At 33.8% G+C, this 25000-nt stretch overlaps 1 protein-coding gene across 8 annotated transcripts in view; it reads left to right on the forward strand.

Moving 5' to 3' along the window:
- LOC134274405 (oxysterol-binding protein-related protein 8-like) overlaps positions 1 to 24686 on the forward strand; it is a 26477-nt gene extending 1791 nt beyond the window's left edge. For 3 of the 8 annotated variants that reach the window (XM_062756692.1, XM_062756696.1, XM_062756691.1), the window contains exons 2-21: positions 59 to 169; positions 10098 to 10189; positions 14791 to 14868; positions 14997 to 15185; positions 15731 to 15853; positions 16798 to 16882; positions 18938 to 19132; positions 19458 to 19606; positions 20043 to 20114; positions 20355 to 20467; positions 20710 to 20791; positions 20985 to 21083; positions 21203 to 21299; positions 21415 to 21513; positions 21697 to 21794; positions 22071 to 22196; positions 22431 to 22531; positions 22877 to 23062; positions 23291 to 23559; positions 23927 to 24686. In XM_062756692.1, coding sequence (XP_062612676.1) covers positions 59 to 169; positions 10098 to 10189; positions 14791 to 14868; positions 14997 to 15185; positions 15731 to 15853; positions 16798 to 16882; positions 18938 to 19132; positions 19458 to 19606; positions 20043 to 20114; positions 20355 to 20467; positions 20710 to 20791; positions 20985 to 21083; positions 21203 to 21299; positions 21415 to 21513; positions 21697 to 21794; positions 22071 to 22196; positions 22431 to 22531; positions 22877 to 23062; positions 23291 to 23559; positions 23927 to 24171 — 2609 coding nt within the window. In that variant the 3' untranslated portion in view covers positions 24172 to 24686. Of the gene's footprint in view, positions 1 to 58; positions 170 to 4225; positions 4338 to 5302; positions 5437 to 10097; positions 10190 to 10688; positions 10963 to 14790; positions 14869 to 14996; positions 15186 to 15730; positions 15854 to 16797; positions 16883 to 18937; positions 19133 to 19457; positions 19607 to 20042; positions 20115 to 20354; positions 20468 to 20709; positions 20792 to 20984; positions 21084 to 21202; positions 21300 to 21414; positions 21514 to 21696; positions 21795 to 22070; positions 22197 to 22430; positions 22532 to 22876; positions 23063 to 23290; positions 23560 to 23926 lie in introns of those variants that run through there. The other 5 variants (XM_062756694.1, XM_062756693.1, XM_062756695.1 and 2 more) reach the window with 4 other exon arrangements.
- Positions 24687 to 25000: the final 314 nt, after the last annotated feature.

The following is a 25000-nucleotide window of genomic DNA, read 5'->3' on the forward strand; positions in this document are numbered from 1 at the left end:
CATCAAACAGAGTTGTCTCTCTTTGTTCAGTAGTTTTATCTTTTTCGTCTATTTCCAGTGATATATGTGGAGGATACTGATTTGGAGGATAAAATCATTGGATCCATGATGCCCAGACATCCTAGTGGTGACTCCATCCCCTCTACACCCCGCAAAGTCCCTCTTAATGGTACAGTAAGCCTATTTTATCTACATGTATAAATATCAATAGATATTGGGTCAAGTTCCATAATCAAGCCATGGCTCATAGTAACATTTTGTTTGATTTATTTTGGCTTATTAGAAACCATTTCTTACATGTACATGAAATTGAAATGTTTTTGCATGTGCCTGTTTAGGTATTGTCATTGAGTTTGTTTGTTAACTGGTTAGAGGATCCATGTTATAGGACATCCAAAGACTTTCAATGCTGATGAAATAAGATGGAAAGTTGATACTTGTATTTTAATAGATACCTGGTACTTTGCCTCCTGACAATTGAAACAATTTTAACCTATTACTTTTGAGATCAGACACCTTTAACTGAAAGGTACATACCAATGTTTTGCTCACTTTTTGTCATAACGTCATGAACTGACTGTAGGAAGGTAATTTCTACAGGTCAAGGGGTTCAATGATTTGTAATTGAACGTTAGTCGTATGTTTTTAGAATACAGGGCCATCAATGATTTTATCGTTAAGAGTTGAATTTATCCATTTGAAGAGACTGTTCAATAAGAATTAAATCCAATAGTTTATTTTGCCAATTATGAAATGTGAAGAGGTGAATTATGATCATTGAACCATTGCTAAAGTGCCTCCTATCACCACGTATTGAAAGCCCTGCAAAATATAAAAGTTAAAACATTTTAGCATGAAGATGTGAATTCATTCTTCAAAGTCCTAGCAATCTCCAACATTTTCTCTCTTTAAAACATTCTTCATTTATGATTAAGAAGTCTCTTTTTTGGAAAAACAGATCAAAATAAGATTATAAATGGCAACTTTGCTTGATCATGTTTATGAAACACACTAAAATGAAATGATTTTTTTACTGATATAAGACATGTATAATGTTGTGAAAAGAAATGAATATTTGCACTGGTATCTGCACTGAACAGAATTGCGTGACAGAAAAATCTATCTCTAGGTGTTTGGAACATTGATCAGTAAATGTCTAGAGAATTCTGACACTTTGTCCAATACATTGCCATGCTTGATGAAGTAATATTTGGCCAATCTTGTGCTATTTCTGCAAATGAGGTGTTAAAACTCCAGCTCATAAAATATTCATTGCATGGTGGTGCATAAGATGATAGTATAGATATTTTTTGTTTAATCGTGTTTATATTTTTGGGAGGTTTAAAGCGTTTTTGTTATTAGAGGAGTATATTCTGTGTTAGTAGTACTAGTAGTTGTTTGCTAACTTGGTGGTAATTTTCTTAACAAAAGGCTATATCAACAAAGATGTGAAATCTAATACTTTAAAGTACATATAACTTTCATTTATACACTGAAAGCCTCAAATTTTCCACTCTTTATTTCTTTCAGTGTTGATTCAAAATACAGCGTACAGTTAAGTTCTAGTGCACTTAAAGTAGTTGATGGCTCTACATGTGCTCTATGCTATCATTACATTTAGACAGTATTAAAATATAGACAATTTTGCATTAGGACAGCTACAGAAATAAGCATAAATTTCATTGATTTATTTTAAAATTGGAATTACTCTGAGAGGTCAAAGGAGGTGCCATTGAGAGTAGCCCTTCTCTTTTAAAGTTATAAGGAGTACTTGAGCATGTCGAGGGATCTTGTTTGGTTAAAAACTTTCAATCAGAGCATCTTAGACATTTATTCATTTATTTTTTCAAAAAAAGAAGGACAATCAAGAGAAAAAATTTTAAGGAAAGAGTTGAAGCAGAGATTATCAAAAATTTGTGTTAGTGCATGCAGGGAGGATTTACTCTATCTTCTCTTGTGAAAATAGATACAGATGTTATCATGGTAATGGGATTTTAAGAGCAGCAGTGCATGTAAGATAAATTTTCATGTTCTTCTAGGTTTCTCTTAAAATTATCTTCATGTTTACTTGATTTTTTTAAATCTCATTTCAATATATTGTCTGGGAGTATTGCTTTCTTGGGTCTTAAGTGACATTGAATGGTTGAGTTGTTTTGAAATTTAAGATTTTTTGTGTTTTTAGTGTGCTAAAACAGGACTTAAAAAAAAATGATTGGATGTTTTACTTGCTATTCATCAGAGTAAAGGGAACAATTGATATATAAAGTGGTCATAGCAGATTTTGAGTGGAAATAAATTTAGTGGGATTGTGCAGAATCCAGTTTTCTCAGGTTTGATATTTTCTAGGGGTGGTAGAGGTGGGTCAGGAAAGAGCCAAGAATAGACTAAATGGTGTGTAAAGGAACATTTTTGATTAATCAGATCTCTTATACAGTGTTGCATTTAGGATGTGTGGGAAGTACTTAGTTGAGGCGTGCAGTAAATACCAGAAAACCCTACTTTTAGTTTTAGGATTGATTTGCAAGTTTATCTGCTATGACCTGGGGGGGGGGGGGCATTGGGAATTAAATGTTTATTTGGGAAAGAAACCGAACCCCTAAAATTCATTAATTTCTGTGGAGGGTCATATTATAAAGTGAAATAATCATAAAATGTCATATGTTTTATTAAAAAAAATTGTCTACCTAGTTCACCATAGTGACTGGTACATGTAATATGTCATGATGATTATTTTATTGCTAAAGTATTATCCAAATTCAATTTAGTAATTGATTCAATTGTATGGAAAATGTAAAATAAGTTGAAAGCAGCCTCAACTCATGATTTTAAATATTGTTTTTGATAAAATATTGGCTCTTCTGAAACATTCATGTTTTGTCATGATGATAAGAGTGTTCCACTGGTTACTCAAGTTTGATATAAGTATTTGTAGATTTTAGGACAGTTTATCTTATCAGATTGTAAGAGTTTCTATGGCTTTACTGGTATTAGTGCCAATACCAAATGTATCAACTTTGCATCCCAGGATACTTTTTTTTCAAAGGACAGCTGAAAGTGATCTTGAGTGAGGAATTCAAGGATATGTTGGTCCGTTTTAGTGATTAGAAGAATGAAGGCCAAGTAATACTAAATAGGCAAGGCAGTCTGCTTGCTTATATTTCATTTGTGGGTGTATTAATTTCTTTTCTTTAGGACTATATTAGTATATACAGCAATAAGGCCATAATAAATAAATTGCTAGATTCTCATCCGAATTTTTTTAAAAATCGAGGCGGGCGGGCGGCTTTTATTTTATATTTTTTATTTTTTCAATTTTGCAGATTTCTCATTGACCTGGTCAATCGGTGTAATTTCATCTCAATACCCGAATAAAAGTCAGAGTAAAGGTTCAATTATCTCTTAATTCACATCATCACCAATCTTTTTCAACCCATGACCCTTGTTTAAAATATATACGCATGTATTACAGCAATTACTATCTTTTCAGCTGTCAAAATCATGTCGACTTTCGCGGGATTTAAAACGAAAGTAGAATGGTTGATGAATATCGATCCCGATCAGAATTAAGACGAAGAAAAACAGAAATAAAAAAAATCGAGGCGGGGGTATAAAATCGGGGCGGGCGGGGATGAGAATCTAGGAATATTTTTATTATGGCCTAACCAAAATTTGTATAGAAAAATAAAAAGGGGGTGGGGTCTTGCTAATAAAGTTATAATGAAGATTAGATGACTGTCTCACAAATAATTGTCACTAAAATTTGTTGATGGACATTACAGTGTTAATGGAATTACTGTGATTACTCCAGAACTGCAGTTAATATACCACAATTTTTACCAATGAGAAATCAAAAAACCTCAGCGTAAATCAATTAAGATTAAAATGGAACAGAGAGGATTTTCAGACACAGTATATTTATCTTAATTTCTTATGGGAATGTTCCCTGTATAAAGTTACTCCATAATATAGTTTTTTGGTTTCAGAAGTTTATTAGTTGTTCAGTAGATATATTGAGTGTAGATTACCAAGGAAACCAGAAATTCAAATTATGAAGATATATATACATGTACTATAGCTATATCTAACTGGAGTAGCTATAGTTCAAGCATGTAGATAACCAGTGATGATGAAATATACATTTCTCAAACATATCAGTGACTATTTGTATACAAAGAGAAACCTGCCTTTTATTGTGTTTTGATTTATTGCATGCATTCTGAATTATGAATTGGTTACCCAGACAGAGTTATTGACCCAGCTGATATTTACTTGGTGAAGTTCACAAAGCTATGATTTATGAAAGGAAGTGGTATATGACTTTCTGATTTGTGAAACAGGTAATATCTGATAAAAATTTGATTCATAAATGTGCAGTGCTGTGTAAAATTTTATTTTGGATATGATAATAATGATATGAACATTAGGAAAAAGAGAGAAGCTATTGCAGACAGTGTTTACAAGATGTATGTTTGTTATCTGGTAGAATTTAGGGGGGCAAAGATAACTTAATTGAAAAGGCTTTTAATAGTACATGTACAACCTTTCACTGGGAGAACTGTGGTGTTGTACTCATGCATTATACATGAAGTAAATCACCTGATTTGATGAACACAGAAAATCTAGTTCACCATAGAGGCTGGAAATTCTTAAATGATTCATGCCAATTAAATTAACATAATTACGTTTGGGATCTTAGGTGTAGAGTTCGCGTCTTAGCCACCATTATTATATATATGACCAAAGCTTTCTTGAGACTATGAGTGGATTGACGATCGCGAGGGGTGCGTTGGAGACTGATGCAGCATCCAACGCAAGCTGTGGTCCCGAAGTGCTCACAGATGTATAGATTTTTATTGTGACAGTATGATTAGTAGGTTTATATAGGGACCGTTACTTGTTTGACACATTGAGTATGTCAAAGTCAATTCGCTATCGTGAGTACAGATGATTATTACATTAAGCTTCATCCTATTTTTTTGAAAACTGATTATTTGTCGTGGCAACTGTTTGTAGAATGGCAGACTCTGGTGTATGATAGACTTTAGCTGAGGGGCATAGATTCTGGGATTGTTCGACTGTCAGAAAAAAAAACGGAGCTTTAATATTGTCACAGGAGAGAGAGAGAGATAATGAGACCGAATGATATGTATATCAATTTCTCTCTTCTATGATAATGATGAAATGACCATTATCTATGGAAATAAAAGTGATGAGTTGGTCTCTCCATATTGCTGTATAGGCTGTGGATCTTGCCCAGGTCGTGGGTTCGTGTCCTTTAATGATGTTTTTCATTAATGGTTAGGATAAGCTAGTGATGTGTGTGTCCAACCAAACAGAGTGAACATAATATGGCGTTGTTCAAAGGGATTAAGAATTTACCCCGGAAACATTCTGTCGAGAAAATGGATTTACCCAAACGCAGAACCCGATCGGATGGTAAGAATAATTCAGATTGTATCAGGTCCTGCAAATTGTAATGCCAATTCAAGCTTTAATATATATATCCATTTGATTATCCCTTTGTATTGAATGTTGCATTACCACAGCTTATATGTTAACTTTGTCTCTACTTTAGGCTGTACAGTATTTAATCAAATGAAAAACTGAAAATGACTTTGAACTGTATCATTGTAAATTCATGTAAACATGTACTTGAATATATACTTTTTATATATAATTATATGTGAATCTTTACTTTGTACCTATAATGCACTACTGGGTGAAGCTACTTTGGGTATGGGAATATTGTATGGATTTAAGTAAAAGCAATATAGTACAAGCATTTTGTAGTACATTGTACATGTATATTTCTCATTACCCCATCACATTGGGTAAGAAATATTTCATCGCTGCTTGGTTTGGTTTCTTTTCACCATTTAACTCCCATTTAAAAATATATCTGTATATGCTAGGGTTCAAAAGATTTTCATCTTTTAAACCCCCAATAATGTTTACATTTGATTTCTCCCAAATCAAACTTCTATTTATAAGAAGGCAATAACACTTTACCAAAGGTCAATAAACTTACACAGTAAGACTATGCAAATTGGATTAATCAAATTAAATAAAATTAAATAAAAATGTTTCGTGGAGTATTTTGAATGATAAATAGGATTTTATAGCAAGTATATATTTCTCTTACACACTTTCACCTGACTAAAATACTAAATTGCCGAATGAAGATTTTGCACAAATTGTGCTATCTTTGTTCTCTATCTATAATATTAGTCTGTTTTTTTATGCCTCTGTAAATCAAATAGTATAGTTTTTACCCTGTCTGTCTGTCTGCAAAAATGTTAATGTAGCCCATAACTTTGATTGGGTAAAGCTATGAACTTTCATATTTCACATACTTAAAGGTACCCAAGGTTAACTAATATATCTATTTAACTAAAGACTATTAAAGTATTTTTATTTAAACCTAAATAAACTATACATCAAATCTTCTTGTATCTTAGACCCAGTGATGTTGTGAGTGTATATATATTTGATTTGGCATTAGATAAAATGCAAATTAACATGCTATATATATAAGAAGTTATTCCTGGGTTTGTCCTACCTTGTTTTAGCCTTGATTATTAATTGAAAATCACCTTACTTGGTACAGTTCTGACAATCTTTCATCTGGGATGGTGTTGAGCAATAATTGCTGTCTGCTAGATGGAGAAATTGGTTTTGTTCCACTGAATTCCATTACATTAATGATGAGATTCATTTTAAAATGTTCTCATGCTGAACTGCGATTAATTAATCAAATGTCTAGTGGAATGATATGGATACTTGAGGATTAGATTTTAGTTACCATTATCCCACTCAGTGTGCATGTACTGAAGTATTTTTCTATATAAGACCCATGTTCCTTGTAGTAAATTTTTTCAAAATTTTTTGTCAATTAATGAGATAGATTCTCAATAAAAATACATTAATTTTGCTCTGTGTACATGGTGTAGGGATTTATTGTCCCCCACTTGAAAAGTGGGGGATATTAATTTGGGTCTGTCCGTCCGTCCGTCCGTCTTTCTGTCTGTCTGTAACGCTTTCGTTTCCACACGATATCTCGAGAACCCTTTGAGCTTTTGCAATGAAATTTAGTATAGCAACTCCCTATGGACTAAAGAAGACCCCTATTGATTTTGAGGTCAAAAAGTCAAAGGTCAAGGTCATAAATAAGCAAATTCTGTCTGTTAAAACATCGTTTCCACACGATATCTCTAGAACCATTTGAGCTATTGCAATGAAATTTTACATAACAACTCCCTGTGGCCTAAAGAAGACCCCTATTGATTTTGAGGTCAAAAGGTCAAAGTTCAAGGTCGTAAATTTATACATTCTGTCTGTGTGTAACACTATCATTTCCGGGGGATATTTGAAGAAGATTTTGAGCTTATGCAATGTAATTTTATACCAAAACTCCCTAGGACGTCTCTCGCCCCTCTCAAAGTGCCCCGCCCCGTGTGTTTTATTAGTATTTATAGTATTACATGTCGCTATTTTTAGCGCAGGGGCATGAGGAGAGTTATTGCGTATAAAACAGGTTCTCGGCGGACTTTATGTTCTTATTACATCTATTAGAACTGTTTAATAAAGGCTAAATAAATCAAACACCATGGATTGTGTAAAATTTTGAGAATACCAAACATGAAAACATGAATATATACATGTATGTGACTTCAGTTCTGCATATACTTCACCCCATCGTAAAGCGACTCCATGGTCTAGTGGTTATGTCTCTCGCTTCAAATGTGAGAGGTCCCGGGATCGAATCTCGGTCGTACCATTCTTTTTTTTTTTTTTTAAATACTTTTTTTTTTTTTACTAAATGATAGTATTCAGCATGTGAAATGAAAAATTTATGAGGTTATAAAATCATCATTCAGTGTGATAAATATTCCATATAAAAAAATCTTCTATACACATAATAAAGAATAAGCTCAAATCTTTATATGTATATTGACATACATGTATTTTATTTCCTTCAGTATACATGTATACATTTAATAACTCTACAAATTCAGTCAGAAATCAAATCTTTATATGTATATTGACATACATGTATTTTATTTCCTTCAGTATACATGTATACATTTAATAACTCTACAAATTCAGTCAGGGGGAGCCGACTTTTTCCCTAAGCGGGGGACACGAATTCTCTGAATTAGCTTGTTATTTAATACATTAGAATCAGATGAATGATAATCCAAATATCTTAAGAATATTTGCAGAGGACAAGAAAGCTAAAATACACTATAGTTATATATTTGAGAAAATCAGTGAATTCTAACTAATAAGTATCTAATTATAACTCTGAGGTGACTTCTGGCTTCTATTTTTCAAAGAGCCAAGATGGGCTCATATGCTTCACAACTGGAGTGTCTTTGGGTAGAGAGTATGCATTGACCTTGAACTAAATCTCCAGTCAAATGTCAAGGTAAAAAAACCTTCTTGTGTGAAAGTATTTTCTATTAGCATATTTTCGCTCCCCTTTATCCAGTTGGGCTCAAAGTCAATCATACTTCACCTAAAGAGTGCCCATTAAAAAATCGCATGCTTTGACCTTGACCCAAATTTCTTGATTAGAGGTCAAGGTCAGAGAAATTCTTGTTATTTAAAATCCTTCAGCTTAGAACATGGAGAATATGAAGACCCACTGTGTTTACCAGTGATAAAAATATTTTCCTTATAATCCTTCTGTTTCTTAACATTGCCTGACATATTCTTCACTGGCTTTGGAATGGTGATGGATGCTGTGTGCTTGATCTACTAAGGTCTTAACTGCTTTTTCAATTAATTTTAAAATATACTGGGTAATTTTGCTTTTGGGGTTAGTTATACCCCCCGCAAACGAAGTTTGGGGGGGTATATAGGAATCACCTTGTCCGTCTGTCTGTCTGTCCGTCTGTCTGTCTGTCCGTCTGTCCGTCTGTCTGTGCAATCGTGTCCGGTCCATATCTTTCTTACAGAGGGACATTAGAATCTACTACTCCACATTAAGATTGCTCATAACCTAAGGGTGTGTCATGACCTTGACCCAAGGTCATTTGGGGAAGTTCAAGGTCACTGGAAGAAAAATTTCATAATTCGTGTCCGGTCCATATCTTTCTTATGGATAAACTTGGTAGGTTCTCATTTCACACAAAGATTGCCCATGACCCAAGGGTGTGTCATGACCTTGACCCAAGGTCATTTGGGGAAGTTCAAGGTCACTGGGAGAAAAATTTCAAAATTCATGTTTGACACATATCTTTTATGGATTAGCTTGGTAGGTTCTCATTTCACACAAAGATTGCCCATGACCCAAGGGTGTGTCATGACCTTGACCCAAGGTCATTTGTGGAAGTTAAAGGTTACTGGAAGAAAAATTTCATAATTCGTGTCCGGTCTATATCTTTCTTATGGATAAACTTGGTAGGTTTTCATTTCATATAAAGATTGCCCATGACCCAAGGGTGTGTCGTGACCTTGACCCAAGGTCATTTGGGGAAGTTCAAGGTCACTGGTAGAAAAATTTAATAATTCGTGTCCGGTCATATCTTTCTTAAGGATAAACTTGGTAGGTTTTCATTTCATACAAAGATTACCCATGACCCAAGGGTGTGTCATGACCTTGACCCAAGGTCATGTGGGGAAGTTCAAGGTCACTGGAAGAAAAATTTAATAATTCGTGTCCGGTCCATATCTTTCTTATTGATAAACTTGGTAGGTTCTTATTTCACTCAAAGATTGCTCATGACCCAAGGGTGTGTCATGACCTTGACCAAAGCTCATTTGGGGAAGTTCAAGGTCACTGGAAGAAAAATTTTATAATTCGTGTTTGATACATATCTTTATTATACAAAAGCTTACTTCTGAAAAACCCAGCGGGGGGTATTTTGTCCCGATTGGACAGTTCTAGTTTAGAATGCAAGGTTTGTAAACTCTTTTATGCTTAGATTATGTATCAAATCATAGATGATCGTTTGTACTACTTTAATTTGAAGCAACTCAATTTTCAGGGTATCCTGTACTTCTGATTTTGTCATTTTATCAACTTGTAATTTGATGAACAAAAAATTATTTTGTTTTCTTAATGAATACTGATTGTCTTTGGACTTTTTCAGGACAGGATACACTAGAGCACAGTGACCATGCCTTCAATATGCATCCATCCGTGTCCTCACCTACATTTGCCTTCGGACAAAACAGGGCCAATGTAAGTAAGCATATGTGTAGTATAAATCTGGACTTGTGGTAAAGTAGATACTTTAACGAAATACGGAACTTTGTGTCAAATCTAGCTGGCATGCAAACAACACATGCTGCTTTGTATAGAGTATTTAGATGATGTCCTTCCAACTGGGCCAGTTCATGCAATTACCAGGTATCTGATGTTGGTATTTTGGTCCCTCACATCTGTTGGGTTGATGTGCTTCCTTGCTTGTTTGATTAGCAATCAGTCACTAAAATTATCTCAGAGAAATTTCCTTTAGATTTCCGTGCAAATATAAATAAGTTATCAGTTATGATGTCATAGTTCATGGTACAACATGTATACTATATTTTCCATGTATGGGTTTGTATGCTGAAATAGCAATTAATCTCTAGCTTGGTTACATACATGTACATAAACATTTTTGGATCCATTAATTGATACGTCCTCTATATATAAAAGCAATTATGACAAAATTTCACTTACGAGTTCGAGAGGTCATCAAGATGTGTAATATTCAGTCGAGGCCCGGCCTTTGTTGAAATATATATGTACATAAATATAGATGGTTTTTTGATAAAGCAGTGAGTGTGATTCAGGAAGAAAGGGTTACATCCTGAGAAGAAGGGCTGAGTAGGAAAGTGATTAAATATTAATACAGAGACCAAATAAAACAGTTCTGGGGGGATCAGAGCAATGAACTGCATGGATTAATCCCAAAGATGTTGAAGAAGACGGTTAATCTGTCTCAAAGCCTCAAAAATCTGACAGCTAAGGTGGGTATGGAGTTCTGTTGATGATGAAGTGACAAAGACTAAATAGTGATTATGTTGGTTTAATGTCAGCCTAGTGATTTTGTCGATGAAGATGACTATTTGGATGTCTTGTGTTTTTGTTTCTTTTGTTTATTATGGATGAATTGCATAGGTATATATTACATGTAGTTAAAAATTGGGGAATCAAGTATTACACACATTTATTGTTCAAAAATGGTGGGTGTTTGTCTGCTTTGCAGTGTGTAGCAGGGACACTTCCTTCAGTGAAAAAAAGGAGAAATGTCACCTTGAAGTTTTTCTCAGTATATGTTAGTTAAATTAGGGTCATCCACAGTGTTATTATATACTTTGTCAGTCTTGTACTCTGTTTTTGAAAATGATAATGTTATATAACATGTATAAGCTTCTAGTTAATGATAATACATCTAAATCCAGTCAATTCTCTCCAAATTATTTGTCTTTATTCAAGTAGATAATTCTCAGTTGAAACTAATGTTACCAAGAATTTAGTTCTTGTTTATACCAGTGGGTATTGTTGGGAGAACTCAAAGAAATTACTTATTTAATTAAAATTATCTTTTGCAACCATTAAATAAGAGTTGTGTATCGTTTTTTAGCTATACTTAGAAGATAAGATTTTACAAGTTTTTATCGTATTTGAGTCCGTAACGAGACTGTTATGGTGTTTTGTATCATGTAAATATGCATATGTAGTACATGTAAAATAAACCCATGTCAACCCAAAGTCAAAGGAAGGAAGTAATACAAAAGTCATTGTATAAGGAAATTTACAATTGATATCTAAATATAAAAATATGAAACGCAGCTGGTTTTGAAATTGAAAATTTCCTTGTAATGAAGAGCTAATCTATATTTTCAATTGTTGTTGCTTAAAAAATGTGCTTTTCCATAATCTGAGGAAAGAGTATCGAATTAGTTACTGTAAACCAACTTTTATTCGCGTGCGAGAAATTTTCGCGAAGTTCGCGACAGCCTCTTCATCGCGAATATTTCTCGCCGCGATCCAGTCTTTAAGGTCTCTTTCTCTATTAACAACAGATAAAGAAGGCTTGATCGCGAAAATTAATCGTCGCGAACTAGTTTAACCTCGGTAAATCGCGAATTAAAGTCGTCGCGAATAAAAGTTGGTTTACAGTACGCCGTCTAAGGTAAGAATATTGTGTGTTATGTTAGTGGGCAAAAGGATGAACTGTTTTCCTACACAGCTGTTTGTAAGATAATTGTTATTTTTATTGATCTAATAACGAACAATTAAGACTAGATATTGACATATTTCTTCTAATTCAGTCATACAGAATTTTTGGGGGGAGGGGGTGGTGGTTGATCGGTTGTTACCTAGGATAAATATTAACACTAAGTATCTTATTGTAATTATGCCCCCCTTCGAAGAAGGGAGGGCATATTGCTTTGCTGCTGTCTGTCGGTCGGTCGGTCGGTCGGTCCATTTAGTTTCCGTTCATTTTCTTCATAACCGTTGCACATACTGAAATGAAATTTGGTATACAGGTATATCACATGAATATCTAGGTCAAGTTCTGTTTTGGGTACGATCGTACCATAATTGACAGAGTTATGCCCCTTGGACTTAGAAAAATTCCAATTATTTGCAGTTTCCGTTCATTTTCTTCATAACCGTTGCACATACTGAAATGAAATTTGGTATACAGATATATCACATGAATATATAGGTCAAGTTCTGTTTTGGGTACGATCGCACCACTTTTGACAGAGTTATGCCCTTTGAACCTAGAAAAATTGCAATTATTTGCAGTTTCCGTTCATTTTCTTCGGAGAGATTTCACATATTGAAATGGAATTTAGTATACAGATTAGTCAGATGAATATATAGGTCAAGTTCTGTTTTGGGTACGATCGCACCCTAATTGACAGAGTTATGCCCCTTGGACTTAGAAAAATTCCATATTTTTGCAGTTTCCATTCATTTTCTTTGGAGAGGTTGCACATATTGAAATGGAATTTAGTATACAGATTAGTCAGATAAATATCTAGGTCAAGTTCTGTTTTGGGTACGATCGCAACATAATTGACAGAGTTATACCCCTTGGACTTAGAAAAATTCCAATTATTTCCAGTTTCCATTCATTTTCTTTGGAGAGGTTGCACATATTGAAATGGAATTTAGTATACAGATTAGTCAGATGAATATCTTGTTCAAGCTTTGTTTTGGGTACGACCGCACCCTAATTGACAGAGTTATGCCCTTTTGGACTTAGAAAAATTCCAATTTGTGGGGGAGGGGGGCATAAGTGTTTTACAAACATCTCTTGTTATTAGAAGATATTAATTAAAATCAGATAAGTTTGAAATTCTGCAACATTACTGTGTGCATATGTACATGTAAATGCATTGATTAATTAAAAGTTTTATTTTGATGAAAGCAGAAAAAAATTCCTGAAAAAATCAATCCAAAAATTATTTTATTCTGTAATTAACTTAATTGTGTTCTTTTTTTCCCGTGCATCTGGATACATTGCTAGTGTCAGCAGAAGTATTGCTACACATAATTAGACAACTTTTATTGATCTAGAGGCTTTCCTTGGCTAGTCCAGGCAATCAAGACATATTTTATGAAGCACACACAAACAAAAATACAATAATACACACAGATATAAATGGGGATGGGATGTACGAATTCACCCAACGAAAACAACACTCCTGGGCAAATCTACATTGTACCTATATTGCATGAACTGACCATTGGTCATTTGGGCAGTCATGAAGATGGAGAATAGTTTGGAAGTCTTGTGTATTAGACTGTGGAGGAATCTTTACTGCTGTGTCGTAATGTGACAATTATTGCCCTATAGATAAATGGTCAAGATAAACAATTAGATTTATTGTTTGTGTATAAATGGAAAGTTAATGGAAGTAGGCACAGTGTTCTAGGAGGGACCTTATGTCTTTGTCTGGTGATGAAGGTAATGTATATAAAGGAAAGATATCACATTTTATTAATGGCCTTTCAAAATGTCTGGGGCATTTCTGTAAATGATCTTGAATAAATTTATGTGGAAGTGCTATTTAAGTGAATGTTATGTTTAATTTATGTGTATATGTAGATAATTGAATTGATTACAAAGTCAATACATGTACTAGTATTGACCTTCACCTGTCTAGAGGCAACATATAGAGCAGTGTTTTTGTATGTAAACAGTTGCACATAACTGATGCTATTAAGAAGAGGTTAAGGGATTGGCCCTTACTCCAGCACTAGATGCAATTTGATTTGGTCTACTTCACTAAATGTCATTTTGACTATTGATTGATCAATACAGACTAATAATGTAACTTGTTTCTGTGCCATGAAGTAAAAATGATTCATTTAATGTATTGATAGGATATTACTGTCTGTTAGTTTTAAGGATTGACTTTACGGCAAAAGTGCATAAGAATTCATTTTATTTCCTAGACATATTAACAGGAATTTTCTTAAGGAGTGATAAAAAGATGGTAAATTTTATATCATGAGTATTTGGAGTGAAGGCTGCAGATTAAAATTAAAATGTATTTTTTGAAATTTTTTTTAACCTTGAAATCACTCATTTTCATGGAGATTTGATATACACTATACTCCTTTTAAGAATCCTCCACAAATTGTATAATTTCAAATATATAACATTTAAGTATATATATGCAGTTCATCAACTATGAAATCAAATCCCCTAAACCATTATTTTGTCCTTAAACCACAAAAATTTGCCTAGTAATTTCACAGTAAATGTTCTGATTTAAAAAAATTGCTCAGATTAATTTCAATTTGTATATGTTTGAATATCTATTTTCCAGTCTGAGTCCAAGCTCTTTTCCCCGACTGGGACCCCAGACAAAAACAGTGCCAAGCTCTCCAAGAGGGAATCATTAAAGGTAAGGGGGGAAAAAATCCATTTAAATCAACACATTCAAGACTACACTTGTATACCAAGGAGATTTAATTTTACCAAATATATACTGCCCTGGAACCTTGTAACATAAAAATGGATTCCTCTATGCAGGTTCAGAAGAAGAATTACAGGAGTCAAAAGAAGCAGGCGGCCAAGGAGCTGCAGAGCACGTTAACCGATTCCTCGGTCGTGGTGCTGGCCGACTGGCTGAAGGTCAGAGGCACGCTCAAAAGTTGGACCAAGCTGTGGTGCGTGCTGAAGCCTGGATTACTGGTACTGTACAAAAGTGAGAAACAAAAGGTAACTACAGGTTTCGTAGAGAATGTTTGAAAATATCAATAGATTGATGTAAATTTGGAGATAAGTTCAAACTGCTGTTTTGAAAAGGACCTGGATTTAATATTAGATATGATAAGAGAGGGCTTTTGAAAAAGACTAATCCCTAGACTTATTTGATAGACAATGTTTTGCTTCAGATGGGATTGATTTCTTTTAATGAACTTGTATTGATAATCCTTGGTTCCTTGAAATCGTTAATGATGTTCAGAAGTATTTCCTGCTGAATTAATTTTCTGGTTTCATTTTATCTATATATTAATAAAACTCAGTGCCAATTTTTTGTTTAAAGAGTGTTGTGTATGGGCATGCAGAGTATGTTTATTTAAACACAAAGAATAAGATTACACTTTTGAAAAAAGTTATTCTATTCTCAAGGCCAGTAGACCCATGTTAAAATGTAGATTAAAGTCTGGTACGGGTGAAATGAAATGAACATAGCATTATTTTCCCTTCATATTTTGCGTGTCTATTATGTTTATCTAATGGAAGAATTTTTTGATTTTCAGAGCAGTCACTGGGTTGGCACTGTCTTGTTAAACACCTGTAGAATTATTGAGAGACCATCCAAAAAAGATGGCTTCTGCTTCAAATTATTTCATCCACTGGACCAGTCCATATGGGCTACCAAGGTTCGATTTTGACTTCATTAAAGAATTTATACCTTTCTCCCTTCCTCTTTAATTAAACTAGAAATTATCTAGTCCATCTCAGTGGTATTCTGAATTTGCAGAGATTAAACAAAATTTAATGTTAACCACAAACCAATAGCAATCTTTGTATCAGATGGCATACATCTCTACTACATAGTCTGAATGGAACCCAGACAAAGTTTACTAGGTACACTGTACTCATGAATATAGCCAAAATCAACTCCAAGAGTTGCTGCTCATGTAGAGCAGTGGTTATAGAGTCTTCTGTCAGAGTCACAGAGTAAGGAGCAAATCCTTATGTTGCATGTTTGAATCTCACTGTGGGACGTGGAGACCGGTCCTTCGGATGAGACCGTATAAACCGAGGTCCCGTGTCACAGTAGGTTTTGGCACAGAAAGATCTCCCATTGCTTAATGGCCCTAAATGCTGGATATAGGTATTAATTTCAATTTGCAGCCCTCCATTGGCAAGTGGTGGTGTCTCCATAGGAGTGTAAAATTCTGAAGAGGGTTGTTAAATACAACAAAATCCCTGAGATAATTTCCTGCTGTACAGTAAATTAAAGTCTTGATATCAGTACTTAGAACAGTATACATATTTCATATATGTATAACGAAGTGTTCAGAAAAGTTTTCATCTCTGAAGGGTATTTTGTAATGTACATTGTTTGACTATACAGTGGACCTTCAGATATCCGGACGCCAGATATCCGGATGCTTCAGTATCCGGACGCTATTTCATCGGAACAGAATTTTAAAATGTTATTATGTCTTGTTTAACTGGTGATTCAGGTATCCAGACGCTTCACATATCCGGATAAATTGACTGGGAACCAAAGCGTCCGGACAAATGAGGCTCCGCTGTAGATTAATTTAAAAAATTATTAATTTGCAAGTGCTGATCTTTTTGTTCTTTGTTGTAGGGACCAAAAGGAGAGACAATCGGGGCAATTGTACAACCCCTGCCATATTCCTATCTTATCTTTAGAGCTATGTCAGAATCAGCAGGTATAATTTATATAATGCACACACATTAATATATCATACGTTACCTGTTTTAGCTGATATTAAATGAGCTCGTCAGTGTCTAGCAAAGGGGGGTGGGGGGTTTGTAGTCAAAAGTTGCCAAAAAATCTACTTTGAATACGCTTTACATTTGAGATCTCTGATCTTTCCACTCTGTACAAACCCTTTGCAAATCATGTTATAAAACATCTGGATTGTTTATTTTACATGATCTTAGAACCTAACCCGCTTTTTCCTCCAATCAGCAGCTGCTAAATTTTCTATTAAGTCGATCACTTAATTGTTAAGATTTTATGTTTATGCAGTAATGACTAATTAGCCAATGAAAAAGCGCGATTACTAAGTAAGTTAGATCATATTAAGTAAAATTTTAGTGGTTAAGAATTGTCCCTCCGCCCCTTCTTAACCACTAAAATTTTACTTAATATGATCTAACTATTACTTAATTAACTCATATACATAGCCTTTGTCATTGATAAAAATAAAGTTGAAGCATTTAAAAGACATTTATCATGTTCAAAAAGCAGATAACTAACTGTTGATTTGTACAAGGTGTAAATCTTGACTTGATACCAGATTACATTATCTGCACGTGATTTAGAAGTTAAATGACACCCCCATTAATTTATTTATAGAATGGCCTGTTATCTTATTGATAATAATACATGAGCTACTCATTGCCTTAGCCTTTTAAAAAAGTTCCCCAAATCTAAATATCAACATATTGATTATACCTCTGCAATGCAATGCACTTGCTCATGGTAGTATTACATAAACTGCTGTGACCAATCACACCTCATGAAAAATGTCCCCTAAATTGATGGTATGATAGACTTGGGGTTTGTTAGGAGTGGAACGAGTTAGAAACATGTTGCAAGCAAAGTTGCCAGATTTTATTTCATGGCATACTAGTGTCCTTTTAACATGTTTAAGCGTCAGGGTTTTTTTGACAACACGTGTTTTGAAGTGTATTTAAATACTGCAGTTTTAAGTAATATTTCAATTTTTGCAATAAGAATCTCCTAAGATTAAGGTACTGTAAACGTATTACATATGGCTGTGTATTCTTTTTAGCTTTTTTGGCGGAAAGCAATATCCGCTAATGCAAGTACAACTCTAAATGTCTGGCACAGATACCTATAAAGAAGAACATTAAGATATGCACTAAATCAAATCCACGCTAACTTGTTCAAAATCCAAATTCCGCCAAATATTGTACACACTAAATATAATTCGTTTACAGTATATAATACCTTGCATGGTACCTTCTTTTTTTTTAAATACATATTTATGAATATATTGACAGGCCATACTTTATATTTATACCGGAATATATAAACAGGCTTGGTGATAAAAAAAATAATTGATACCATTTTGAAGAATAGTAAAACTCCCATGTAACACAACAAAATTTAATGCAATTATTTCAAAATTTAATACAGTATGCTTTGACATTTTTTGCAGTATATGTCATGCATAATATTTTATGTATTTTGTAAAATCAACAATCTTGTAAAAGTGTAGTTCAGTATAATGCACTTTATTCATAATGTCCCTTTTGTTCAAAGCATGAGATGGTTTCCTTTTAAAGTTTTGATCACATCAGTACATTTCTCACATTTCTCTGTCTATTAGAAATATTCTCAAGGGAAAATTGGCATTGTCCTTTAGATATCCCCACAGATAAAGTCCACTGGGCTGAAATCGACAACTGCCTCAGGTTTCACTTGGAGATGTTTGCAACCCTGAATTGTTAATTAATGAAAGTTTTATGTCATCATAACATATATTAATACTGATGTCATAATCCTTTTTAATACTAATACTACTATTTATCCATTAAAAAAATATAAAGCATAGTAGTGTAAATTGATATACAAACAAAAAATGAACACTGATTGATGATTATTTTAAGATCAAAGTAGTGAATGGTATTTTGGATCACCTAGGTGTTTCACCCTGTTCACCCTGTATTCAAACAGATTTACTCCATTCTCCTTACAGATATTTACTAAAACATCTCTATCTTTTCCCCAGGGAAGTGCTGGATGGATGCCCTTGACCTTGCCCTTCGCTGTACCAGTCTCTTGGTACGCTCCATGAAGAAGGACGCTGAGTCCACACATTCAGCGGCGGGGCTCCCCCAGGAGGCCATGTTAACCCCCCCATTTCCTGCCGACCACAGTGAACAATTAAATGAGAGCGATTGTGAAAAACATTTTGAAGGTCAGGGTAAGTGTCTGTCAAGTGATGTCATATTCCATGAAATACTCACTCACATTGTTGATATGAAAAATAGGTCCAGTGTGTCTTCTATAAGCCATTGTCATGCCGACTCGTGTTTTCATTCCAAGTTTATGGTTTCTGAATTTAGGATATTTTCAATCTTTTTAAATGAAGTTTTATTATAATTACACATACATAAAATAAAAGACTTGGGTTTTACTTCACATATGATATCCTTTCTCTGTATTGACATTGTATCTGCTATGATGGACAGGTGTGAATATTACTAATTGTGATTGACAGGTCTGTATATTAATCTTTTGATTAACAGGTCTGGATGAGGATAGTAAGACCGACAGAGAGGAGATGAAGACAGACACGGAGACAGAATCCGAGGAAGACGACGTCAAAGTGTTTGATGACAATGTACCTCCTGTAGAAACCAAGTATATAGAGAACGCTAAGGAGGAGCTAGGACAGGTGATTGAACTCAAATTATCTCCCTTCTCTTATAAAATAACATGAAAAAATGAGCATTAATTAGCTGCAGGGGTGTATTTACTCTGTTTTATGGTTTTGTGTCAAAGGTTTATATACAGTCATAACTCAGGACATGTGATTGACTATAGTTAGTGTAGGAGAGTTATCTCCCTTCTCTCTCACAAATTTATAACAAAAAGTGAATGTTATGTAGATGCTAAGTGATATTTATTCTGTTTCATGGTTTCTTGTCTGTGTAGACAGCTTTCTAATCCATATATCAATTATGATGTGATATGAAGAAAATAATGGAGCTTGAATTAGCTTTAAAAATAATTGTGCAATTCTCAAAAGAGAACTGTTTTGATTTAATATTGGAATTTGTGTACTTGATTGAAATAAGATTGCTTAATTATGTGATATTTTATTTGTACAGCAAGGTGATTCCTGTCAAACGGAAGAAGTTGATGATGAAAACAAAAGTCTGATATGGACACTGGTCAAACAGGTAAACGATTGAGTTATATGTACCTCAGTACATGTCAAGAAAGTTCAGAAATTTGAAGTTTAGTTTTGACCCTATCCAAACCAGCAATAGTCAGAGGTAGAAACTAGTGAACTTAATTAACATGTCTTTTATTTGATTGAAAAGAAAAAAAAATACCTTAAGTTATAAAACTTAATTTTGAGCATTCAGATTACTTATGTTAATGATTAAAGAAATTGTGTGGTTGGTTTCTTTTGGCAGGTACGACCAGGGATGGATTTATCTAAGGTGGTCCTCCCTACGTTTATATTGGAGCCTCGGTCATTCCTGGATAAACTGACTGATTATTACTACCACTCCGACATTTTATCTGAGTAAGTTTTATATCTGTAAACATCACTGCAAACTAGTCATTATTGTAATGTTAATTTCAGGAAGGCACCTATTTCTTTTGCTTAAATGCAAAATAAGTTAGCTTATTTATATATTGATGGAATGTTCATATAATTTTGTTTACAGAGCCATCTCCATGTATTATTTTGACAAAAAAGCAAAATAATGAGTAAATGTCATTACAATTTGTATATCTGATGTATTGTTTATATTTCCTTTAAAGAGCTGTGTTATTAGATGATCCATATGCCAGATTAAAGGCTGTGGTTAGATGGTATCTCTCAGGATTTTACAAAAAACCAAAGGTGAAAAAATAGCAAATATTTCTGTGTAATAAAGATATAAAATTTAGCTTTGGTATCTCAAAAAATGACATCTTAAATATCATGGTTATGTGAAAAAGAGTTGTCCTTAAGTACACATTTTTACTTTTGATATTTTAATTGAAAAGTATTGCAAAAGCTATATATAATTTTTTTTTAATAAAATTTGTTTCAGGGTCTCAAAAAACCATATAATCCAATAATTGGTGAAACATTTAGGTGTTACTGGAAACACCCAAAAACTAATAGTAGGACTTTTTATTTAGCTGAACAAGTAAGTGGTGCAAGATCATTTATTATAGGTCTATCTATACATATACTTATTTAAATTCAAGTTGGAATATTTCTGATTTTCTAATCTAATACTAAGAGAATGCATGTATGTCATTTTAGATCTCCCATCACCCTCCCGTATCGGCCTTTCATATAACAAATCGTCATGATGGATTTAATATTAGTGGCAGCATTCTGGCTAAATCAAAATTCTATGGTAAGAAAATATAAAAAAAAAAATATCAGGGATAGTTACTTAGTTACTTAGATATGTTAGTTTCTTAATGAAGCTTTAAATGAATTCTATTATGCTTCCTAATTTTTATCCACAGGTAATTCCTTATCAGCTATATTAGATGGTACAGCCAAGTTAACATTCCTTAAGAGGGGAGAAGACTACTTAATAACCATGCCTTATGCACATTGTAAAGGTAAATCATATTGTACCATTTTTTTTTTTTAAACAAAATGCATTTTGATCATTAGATCATATGTAAAGTGAATGATGAAGATTTGTTTATTAATAAGGAGTTCACAACATCTATAGGTTTGCAAGTTATTGGACGAAAGTGGATAAATCTAACAAGTCAATTGTGAATTTTTCTGTTTGCTAGGTATCTTAATAGGGACATTGACAATGGAGATGGGTGGTAAAGTTTCCATTAGCTGTCCAAAGACAAGTTATAGAGCAGAGGTGGAATTCAAATTAAAGGTGTGTTTTGTCTCTCTATGGTAGTAAAATAATCATAACTTCCTGGGCCTTCCTGAAAGGAGAAACTAAAATGATTTTTTGAAATTTCGAAAATTTACTGACTATTTGAACAAAAGCCTCAGGAAATATTTTCTGTCTTGGTCTTTTACTATGGATTTTCTTATATATCCATGCTTTTAATTGAAATAACCTTTTCAAGTGTTATTGCTTGATTGGGAGACTGTTGTACTTGTTGGCTACCTGTGAAAACTGTACTGTTGGGATTTCTCATTTTAGCCTTTCCTAAACATGGGTGAAGCCTCTAACAAGTTGACTGGGAAATTAAAGGTTGGATCTGACACACTGGCCACTCTGGAGGGGCACTGGGACCAGGATATCTACATCAAGGACAAGGCGACAGGGGTAGGCCAATTTCATTGAGGAACAGGAAAAAATATATCAAAATATAGACCAATCCTCTGGAAAGGATAGAGATATCAAAGATAAACTTTATTTTAAAATGTACATTTAGTCATGATTTTGATGTACATGTATATAAGAACAAAAAAAGTTGAAGACCACATAACTTTTGTGAAGGCGAAACCCACATGGAATTGAAAATTGCAAAAATAAATATACTGTGTGCTCTGTTTGTAGGAAACCCATTTGTTTTGGAGTCCAACAGCAGAAACAAAAGCTCAGAGGCTAAAAAGATACACAGTACCTATAGATCACCAAGAGGATATGGAATCAGAGAGGTCAGTTAAAACCACTTGTGTTTAAGATAGGAATGAATATCCCTCACAAACAGAGACTGGGTGGGGTGGGAGGTGTGTAGGCATACAAATAATTGTTTTGCTGTTGTGTCCAAAAATACAACTTTGTAGCAGAAAATTAGCAAATTTGCAAATTTCATGTCACTTGCAGAAGAAAAGTATAAAGTTTGCATCTACAACTTCCCATGGAATGAAAAAAAAAACATTGGAAGTTCATACATGTAGCTCATACAAAGATTGCTTAAAAGACCTGAAAGTTTGTCATGATCTTGACTCGAGGTCTTTTTGTCATGTTCAATTCATAAATATGATGAGATTTTATTCCAGGTTGTGGAAAAATGTGAGTGACGCAGTTGTTGCTTCAGACATGCATGCAGCCACTCAGGAGAAATATATACTGGAGGAGAGGCAGAGAAATGAGGCAAAGGAAAGGAAAGCCAAGATGCTGGAGTGGGTACCCAGGCTGTTTGAGAGGGACCCCCTCACTGGGGATTGGATGTATAAGTTTGTCGAGTAAGTTTTTGAGGAGCACACAAAGTGGAAAATTTGCTTATTTATCATGTATTTTCTAAACGCAATGAATATAAGAATCATAATATTTTTAATTATAAAGAGTTTTAATGTTCTTGTAGAAATTTTATTCCGCCCCCCCAAATGTGTTAACTTGATGTAAAGAAAGGGGGGGAAATCAGTAATTACCCTTAGCAAAATAGTTAATATTATATATATTTTTAACTTAAGCATGCGACCATGGGATCCTAGCAATGATTTACTACAGTATGAACAAGGCTATAAAATCCAGACCTGGACTAAACACAAGACTCCAGTGGTGCGGACCTGCAGTATTACTAGTCTGGATCAGAAGCCAGATGTGTTTCCAGTCAGACAAATGATTTCCCGGAACTGTTCACTGAAGAAGAAGACGCTACAGGCCCTGGAGGAGAGCGAGAGTTCTACTCCGGAGATCGAGAATGGCAGGCTAGACAGTGATTCATCCGAGCCTAATAAAAGTAGGTAGAAATAGGGGAATTTTTCCTGATCATTAAAAAGGAATATTATCAAAGAAAAAATTCAGTATTTGAAAGTTTGATGATATCATTAACATGTAATTTTCATTAAACATTTGCCCACTGAGAGGAAAACCTATGACATTTGAGCACAGGTGTTCTTAAAATTCTTGTTTAGGTCAACATGTATACATAAAAAGTAAAAAAAAATCCAAAGAAATTGGAATAAGAAAATTATTTTCCTGAAACAGGTTCCATTGAACTAAAGCTGTTGACTCTATTTTTTTTCATAGCAATACGATGTGACATTATATCAGTTCAAATTGTAGCCATTGATTGTTTTCATTTGTGCATTTAATTTAATTTCAAGGTCGAAGAGTACAGAAGTCCTCCTCCAGAGCGAGGCTGTCGGAGGAATCACTCACGAAAGCAATGCAGCCATTACTGAAACTACAGGAGGAGACAAATCAATCCTTAAAAGTGATACAAACTCGTCTAACTTTATTAACTTCTCGCATTGAAGAGCAGCAACAAGGGACCTTATCCACTTGGCCTTGGCTGATTTTATTTGCAGCATTTGTGATTCAGATATTTGTTCAGTGGCTCTTCAGATGAAGGCAAATGCCCGGTTATGGATTAATGTCGATTGTTCCTGTGTGTTCTTGCTTTGCCAGTAATTTTCTGTTATGTTTTTACATTTTATGTTTTATCTGCTGATGGAAGATCTGAGTTTTTAAAAGACGATGAAATAGTTTAATATGCTATTGTGATTTCTTAAAATTTGGAACAATACACTCCATGAAATGTGTATTAAATCTACTGGTTATAATTCTGAAGAAGATAAATACATGCTTCTCTATTGTTACGTCATAATACCATGCTCATGATACTTGATGTTAAAACTAAAGTGCAAACCATTTTGGTTGCAAACTGTTTTTGTTTCGAAAATTAATATGAGTAGCATAATTTCTGGTAACTCATCAGATAAATAATGTAAATATAAGGTATAAATTGGATTTTTTGAAAATTAATAATAAGGTACATGAACTACAACACTCTATGTCAGGATATTTAAAATGAGGCACATACAAAAACTTTATTTAAAATATGCCAGTATGAAGCATTGAAGTTCATGTCCAAGTGAATTTTCAAAAAAAATTTAATTCATTTCTTAGATAAAGATTTCAAAAAAAAGTTGTCCAATTAAGGAAATATTTTTTCCATAGGGAAATGGTGCAATAATCATTCAAAGAAAGATTCATTATTGATTTAAACATTATGTGATAGGACATTTTTGCTGCAATTGATTATTTAGTGTTACATTGTATGTGCTACAATGTGTTTCAAACTATTGTGTTCATCATATTAATTATATATTTTGTTTGATTACTAGAGTTGATATTATTTTGATTTAATTAGTTGTGCAATACATCATTAAAGGCTC

The sequence above is a fragment of the Saccostrea cucullata genome, unplaced genomic scaffold (assembly GCF_032062105.1).
Source record: "Saccostrea cucullata isolate Sc308-1 unplaced genomic scaffold, CSIRO_AGI_Scuc_v1 ctg796, whole genome shotgun sequence".
Lineage (NCBI taxonomy): Eukaryota > Metazoa > Mollusca > Bivalvia > Ostreida > Ostreidae > Saccostrea > Saccostrea cuccullata.